The 8,106-nt window shown below is 38.1% G+C and overlaps 1 protein-coding gene across 1 annotated transcript; it reads right to left on the reverse strand.

The window, feature by feature from the left end:
• Positions 1-987: 987 nt before the first annotated feature.
• LOC147485646 (uncharacterized) lies at positions 988-1,455 on the reverse strand. The gene has a single exon (XM_086573570.1). It carries the CDS (start codon positions 1,453-1,455, stop codon positions 988-990), a length of 468 nt encoding a protein of 155 aa, XP_086429696.1.
• Positions 1,456-8,106: the final 6,651 nt, after the last annotated feature.

Genomic DNA, 8,106 nt, shown 5'->3' on the forward strand with positions numbered 1-8,106 from the left:
GGTTCTGCCAGAAGTTTGTAGTCTCACTACGCTTCTGCTAAGCGCATCCTCAGCAATAGCAAATAGGAGCGGAGATAGAGGATCCCCTTGTCGAAGTCCTCTGCCAGTACCAAAAAACCCACACGGTCCACCATTAATCATGATAGAGATCTTTGCGCTACTGAGAATGTTCTTGATCATATCCTGGAACTTTGTGCGGAATCCAAATCTCTCCAGCACCATAAAGAGGAAATCCCAGCTTAGAGAATCAAATACTTGAGAGATGTCCAATTTGATGACGGCATTTCCACCCCGTCTTTTTATGTGCATATCATTCATGAGTTTGAGGCCATTGCGAGGTTCTTCCCCTTGAGAGAAAACCATTGCTCACAGAAATGATGTTCATGACAATAGAGGTTAGCCGGTTAGCCAAAAGTTTAGAACATTTCAATTTCCAATGAAGAACAGAAAATGCGTTCATTCCTTGCGGGATGATGTGATCGATGAAGAAAGAGCGGATGGCCACAAACATCCATGCTCACAATGCTCTAAGCTTCGGAAGGATCCAGCCACCGGATGGTGAGCTTTGTGGATCCATACCCATGATCATTAATGCATTATTTCTCTCCCCCTCAAGGTACAATTTGAGAGTGTGTCATTTTGTTGATCTGAAACCTCATGTGGGATAAGGTTCAAAAGCTCCTGGTTCCGCAGTACCGGGATGGCCGCAAACTTGGCTTTGTAGGCTTGCACCATGTACTCCTTGATAAGACCTTGGTCATACAATATAGTTCCTTCAGCTGTCTTTATCTCCGAAATAAAATATTTGGACTGCCGAATTCGTGCTTTAGCCTGGAAATAAGCCGAATTTCTATCCCCTTCAAGCTCCTCTTTGATGCATGCTCTTTGTTTCCACATAGTAGCTTCCAGGTGCATGAGATTTGAAATGATTTTCTCCGTTTCCATTTCTTCTAGGTGCCGCTGACTCTCAAAGGACTCCTGCTCTTGCTATTTTTGGATGTCTTTGAGAGTTTTGTTTGCCTGAGCAATTTGATCTCTAGTGCCCCAGTAAGTATTTTTGTGCCAGGCCTTTAGAGTACTTTTGAGACGTCTGAGCTTGCGCATGATGAGACGAATAGGGCCATCACACATTGGCTCGCTCCAGCTTTGCTTTACCATATGCATGAACTGATTGTGCTCGAGCCAGATCTTTCTAAATCGGAACGGAACATTTTCAGGCCTAGTGTCTTTAATGCACCATCCCATTACTGGAGAGTGGTCAGAAAACTTGCGTTGCAATATCTTGCATCTCCAGTTGGGATTCGCTAGCATCCAGCTGTTGCTAACTAGAGCTCTGTCTAGCTTTGCCAAAATCCGCTTCTTCCCTATTTGCCGATTACACCAGGAGAAGCTATGCCCCAGAGTGGCCGTGTCCAATAGAGCATTGTTATTTATGAAATCCACGAACTCATTCATTGCTCTTTGGTTTGGATACCTTCCGCCTTTCTTCTCCGTTCTTGTGGTAATGGAGTTGAAGTCGCCAATTACAATCTAGGAAGTGTTTAGTGCACCAAAAACCCCAAGTTCTTCCCATAATGCTCTTCGTTGTATGTAGAAGCATTTAGCATGCACAAAAGATATTATATGCTGATTCATACTTATAGTTATGTGCTGATCATTATTGACAATCACATTCACCGCCATGTCATGCTTGCCAAACCCTCGGCTTGGTTACTTGAACAAAAAGAGGGCTGGTGAGACCTTAAACTGAAAAATCATTTTCAGTTGTAATCCCCATCAATCAAGCACTGGTTGGTAGTGCAAACAAATACCACAGAGACAGAGACAGAGAGAGACAGAGACAGAGACAGAGAGATTAGTTGTGCGTGAAAGAGTGAAACCATAGTCTATTTTGGAATGAAAGACCTCCCATCCATTTGGGCGAAGACTTAACGTTAGAGATTTGTAAGGCGATCATTTAGGTATTCTGGTTGTCCTGAAGCATGGAGAACACCCTTTTTACCTGTTTTATTTGTGAGATTCCACTATTTTGATAAGGAATGCCTAGATCCAACCTGGTTATGTATCGGTTCAATAGGTCCAAGCTCGATTAGTATAAATCCTAGATTGTATTTTTGAATAGACATGGAATGTAACTAATTGAAGCCAAGGCCTACTGTAGTCTGTACCACTATAGCACTAAGCCACATGCTGTTATTGCTTCAGTTCCATTTGGAGAAGGGAATAATTTATTAATTTTGATATAAGAATATCAAAACAGCCATTATAACATGTCTCTAAGTTTATTTCAGGTGTGGATCTTGTGAATTCGACCAGGGTGTGTTCAGACAGTTCTAATAACGATTTCCGCCCTGATTCTTTACAGCAAAAATGTCAAGGCGTAGATTGTAAATGATCGGACGGTTTCAAGTCATCTTGCGCCCAGCCAAACCCAATTAAGCCTTAAAAAACTATTGGAGCGGATTAAACCATGACCTGGTCAAATGCAATTCTATGAAATCAGATTCGAATCAACATAATAGAGGACCATATTTCAATATGGGATGGTGGACTATGATCTACCAAGTCAATGGGTTGGATACTTGTCGAGCTTTATCCAGCCTTTGATTGATTCGGACCCAGCAGACATAAATTATGTATGACACATTGACTAACACCACATGTATATAAAGGACACTTTGGTAATATAGATTGGTCCTATTGATTGCAAGGGATTCCAATTCCCGAAACCCTTCTTATTTTTGAATGTTTTTGGAACCAAGAAATGAGGCTCAGCCCACTTGGTTCTAATTCGGTTGAGTATAAACTCCCTCCCATCGACCCATATCACATAATCTCCCTATTATTTAGGTCTTTTTAAATAACCTCCCTATTTTCCAAAAAAGAGATAAGATCTGGTCTGTTTTTATTTCCCATTTTATCTTATTTCCTTTTTTATCATTTTGGGATTGAAAATTTCCCAACTATATATAAATGTATTTTTACATAATCATATATATATGTAAAACTATATTTGCATAGTCATTGGAGCTATAAAAACTTAAATTTACATAGTAATTTTTGGGATTGAAAATTTCCCGACACCTGACAGAATATATGTAAATGTATTTTACATAGTCATATATATGTAAAACTATATTTATATAGTCATTGGAGCTATGAAAACTTAAATTTACATAGTAACTTTTGTGATTGAAAATTTTCCGACGACACCAGACAGAATATAAATTTAAATTTTCTTATGAAAAAAAATTTCATATGAAAATTTAAATTTAAATAGGTTAAGAAGACTGTGTAATTTTATATTGTCATATGTAAATACAAATTTACATAGGATGACGTCAGCCCGATTTGTCCTTAAGCCGAAATTATAAGTAAAGATTGATGACGTCAGCCCAGTTTTTATAGGGGTATTTTGGTCTGTTTTGGCTTTAATGTTATGTTTTAAAAAATAGGGAGGTTTTAAGCATTTGTTCATTTACAGGGGGTTTTTGTGCAACCATTTAAGTAGCAGGGAGATTAAACCCATTGTCTGTTTTTGGAACATAATCTCTTTCATCTTAGGTTTTATATAAGAAATAGAAACTTTTCTATCTCCACGTTTCAGTTAATCTTACACGCAAGCTAGGCGTCTTTTCATAGGTGGTTGATGCGGACAAGATTTTTGGGAGTGTGCACTAGTGGAGATGCCCTCAGTAAAGATGACTATGAAAGAGTAATATTCACATCTAATGAATATTAGACACGTGTCCAGCAAAGACAGAAAGACCACACCGACCTCATGTCAACGTCCTCTAGCTCGCCTCATGTAGGTGGTCTACTTCAGCTCGCTCTAGGGTAGCGCAGGTCGTACAGACGACCTCAAGCAGAACGTACGTTTCACCTTATGACGCCATCCCTTATCCATATACAATCATTACCAGGGCCATTCCTGTACTACCAATCACCGTAATATACGAACTACTACAACCACTCCCAATCATGTAGAATTCCTACTAAAGCCAATCTAACACTCGTCCTCGATCTCAACCATACATCTATACATGTCAGCACACGTGTCTCACAGATCTTCATACTCAACGGCTATAAATACCTATTGGCGTTATCCCTCACATGAGGAGGAAAGGATTTCAGCTTGCATGGGAAAGCTTGAGCGCACCCTGCGCTCAGTTTTGTCTTGCTCGAAGCGCGACCTGCGCTCGTGCCTTGATGAACCTCCAGGCGAGTGAGCGCACCCGCGACCCGACTTGGCCTTGCCGTGAGCGTGACCCGCACCCATGCCTATTTTGGCAGGATTCTATTTTTGTGGAATCGCGAGTTTTGGCTTATATGTTTGGGTTTTTGGCAAAACCAAACACACGAGAGGCAGCACAAAAGTTAGAGAAAACCCAATCTTGAAAGCTATCAAGATTGGGAGATAACCTTTACAGAGAGACAACCCTGTAAAGAGATAAGAGTGATCTAGTAAGATGAGAGGCTGAAAGTAGAGATTGTAATCTTCCTTCCCACTTTATAAAAGGACTAGCTCTTGTGGAAGTAGGCATCATTGACCAAACCACGGTATATCTTTGTGTTGTGGTATGCGTTTAATTCTGCTTTACATTATTATCTGTTGTTAATAGTTGTTTAACGAGTTGGACATGTTAGTATAGGTTGTAGTTGATATTTAGAATTTGTCTGGAGTTGAATTGTGTTCAAATACAAGTTATCTGTGTAGTGGGGGAATCAATTGGTATTGGTATAAACCCCAACAATACCACCTACATGAACTACGTCAGACCTGATTCCTCTCTCCCCCCAGAATCGAGAGATAGATACGTAGGCAGTTCGCTCAACAACGAACTTGGTCTTTTCAATATCCAACCCTTTCTTCTCCTCCTCAGACACAGTTTGTAAAGCCTAAACTAAATAGCACCTTTACAATGACCACTCCGGAGGATACACAAATGGTGATTTCTTTATCATTATATCATCTTTCTGAAGATTGGTTTTAATTATCTAGAGTGACAATATTGAGTAAACACAACCAACACAACCCTCAACAGCATTAAGTTCAAAGTTTTTGATGAACACCTAAATGATGACCCCTCATCCCTCATTGAAAGTAGTATAAAAGCTTCCAAACCTTCCCTTCAATTTCAAACCGTTATAACAGATGGATCGAGTTATTCGGTTCCCAAATATGTTTGGTTTGTCAAAAGTTTGGAGAGTTAAATTAGACTTCGAGAAATTGTGGACCCCAAATTTATCCTAGTTGTGACAAACTAACATTTTGATCACGCTCTATGAGCGTGAAATTGAAAGTTGTCCAATTAACCAAGCCACGAAAGCAAGACCAACAAAAGCCCAATCCATGTGGCAAGATTGATTTAAAAAAAATTGCAATCGAATCCCACTCAAAATAAGCACAACCAAATTGCAACCGAAGCCCAGTAGTAAAAAGCCCATCGAATTCCAACCCAACCGCAATTGTTGACCACTCTAGTTAGAGTTGAATATTACATTTACATATTTATCCTTGTCAAATACAACAAATTACAAATAAAATTAGATTAGATTAGATTATTGTAAATAGAAATTATGAGCGAGGGCAAATTTGGAAAGAGAAAAATCCAATTGATGGAAACAGGATTCTTACGTGGGGAGTTTTCTTTATAGTTAAAAGATTAGTGGAGACAATTACTGTAGATTTCCCTATTGTGTACCAAGTATTTTTCTTCGTTTTGAAGAAATGAGCGATTAATAGAAGAAATATTACCCCAAAAAGTAAAAACAATAAAATCCAACAACAACAGTAACTTGGTGTAAATGACTCCGCCCGACCAATTCAACTAGGGTTTGCTGTTACCCTTCTGGTCAAGCCACATAAAATGACCAACTGCCCTAATTACCAAATTGTTCCATAACATTTGTAGACGAAATTTGACTTATCTTGTGTTTAGAAGTTTTCCATTAAGTCAGTGGACATGTGTCTTCTCCTTGACAGTCCACATGCTTTAGTTTATTGTATGCAATTTAATTTAGGCAACTTATAAGAATATATCGTCTCTCCTTGAATTAGAGAGCGCTTAGATTGTAACCGTCCAAACAGACAGCTAAAATCTGTGGTGGGTTCCACAACCAAAAGTAAACATGACGTGGCAGACTAACAAAAATGAGTGGGCAATCCCAATAAATCAGATGGAAAGCCTTCTGCCAAAATTTACAAGTCTTCTCTTTGAGTTATTGAGTTCTATTTTTAATATCTTTTTGGCAACAAATCACTGCTGATATTGTTCAACAATCATCCGAAATCTTTATTATATTTTTTTTAGGATTTTTACAAATTTTATATGGGATTGGACTTCTATTTGATAATTCCGAATCTGATCACCGTATGTTGATGGTATTGATTTCTATTTTGATAACTTTGAAGGAATTTACGAGCTTGTTATTGATCCATACCAAATTGAAGAGACTGATAAGCATGAACATTACAATTCATTAATAAAATTGTAGATGGTGTTGCTGGAAACAATGGAAATAGGTCTCAAAGTGTTGAAATAGAAGAGGAAGATAATGAAAATGAAGTGGTTGAATTATCAATATTTGTGTACATGGATCAATATCAATATTCTTGTAAGGTTCCTTTTTTGGTGTTGGATAGTTCTATATTTGGTGTTGGCTCAGGCTTTTAGTTAGCCAAATTGAGCCTTTTTATTGTTCCATCGACCAGAGGCTGTTCACCTTGGTCCTTATCACATTTAATGTATGCTGATGATTTATTGTTATTTGGGATGTGTGATTTACAGCAAGCCCATACTTTGAATGCTGTGATTGATAAATATTGTGAATTTTCTGGTCAACAAGTAAACCGTTCTAAGTCACAATTTATTCACAACAAGCACCTCCCTCGACTGTTCAAAAATGCTTTATCCAGGATATTAAAAGTTCCAGCAACAACTCAGTTCCCCAATTACTTAGGATTTCCATCTTTATAGGGGAGATCCAAAATAGATAAGTTTTCAACCTCTTATTGAACGGTTTCAGTCTAAACTTGCTGGCTGGAAAGCAGCAACACTTTCAAAAGGAGGACGATTAACTTTAGCACAGTTAGTACAATCTGCACTCCCGACATATTTGATGGCTTGCACTCTCATTCCTGCAGGTGTACTTGATCAGATGGATCACATAAGACGAGCTTTTTTATGGGGGCATGATACAAATCAACATAAATTCCATTATTTTAATTGGGAGCTCGTATGCACGCCCAAGTCTTACGGAGGTATGGGACTATACAATATCCAACTACAGAATTATTCTTTTAGGTAAGAAAGCATGGCAGCTAATGGAACCTAATTCTATTTGGGCCTCAAATGTTAAGGCTCGATATTTTCTGGCATCGTCATTTTTGCAAGCTAGATTACCATCGATTGTATCACCATGTTTAAAAAATAGTTGGAAGATGAAACCTATACTCAGTCATGGTTGTAATGCCCGTATTTAAAATACGTATTTATTTATTTATTAATTTATTTATTTATTTAAAATTTGTTGGATTAGATTTGGGATATGTGGGCCTAATTTCTGGGCCCGAAGTGTGTTGGGCTTAGGTTTCAAACCCAGGTATATATTCATATTTTTTTTTTCTAGAGAATAGGGTTTGGAGATAAAATTATAATAAAAAAAATGGAGGCGGAGATAGAAACTCAATTGCTAGAGGGTTGGAGCGCGACGATTCGGACTATAAGGATTGGTGGAGCTTTTGATTAAGGTGAGTAGGTATTTTATGGATTTTTATTTTATAAAATTCTTGTTATTGTCGATTTCTTTTCTGTTGACATACTGTATTAGGATTCTGTTTTGGTGTGTTATGGTTCTGTTTTAGTACGACAAGTTATTTCGGGTTAGTTGCGTTTACCATATGGATTATTGTTTGAAGAACCAACTCTGTCTCCAGAAAACTTGTCCAAAGCAATTGATAAAATGCGAGAAATCCATTGATTAAAGGCTACTGTAAATTTCGTGGTCGATCTATGTATTGTATATGCACTTTCTCGTTTTTGATTGATTGTGGATTGTTGGGCTATGGGGTGTGGTTGTGAAGCTTGAAATATTCAGTAATGG

The sequence above is a fragment of the Coptis chinensis genome, chromosome 7 (assembly GCF_015680905.1).
Source record: "Coptis chinensis isolate HL-2020 chromosome 7, ASM1568090v1, whole genome shotgun sequence".
NCBI lineage: Eukaryota > Viridiplantae > Streptophyta > Magnoliopsida > Ranunculales > Ranunculaceae > Coptis > Coptis chinensis.

Bases quoted from the DNA above. Each gene is read 5' to 3' on its own strand.
- LOC147485646 (XM_086573570.1), bottom strand. From the start codon at position 1,455: ATGAATGAGTTCGTGGATTTCATAAATAACAATGCTCTATTGGACACG.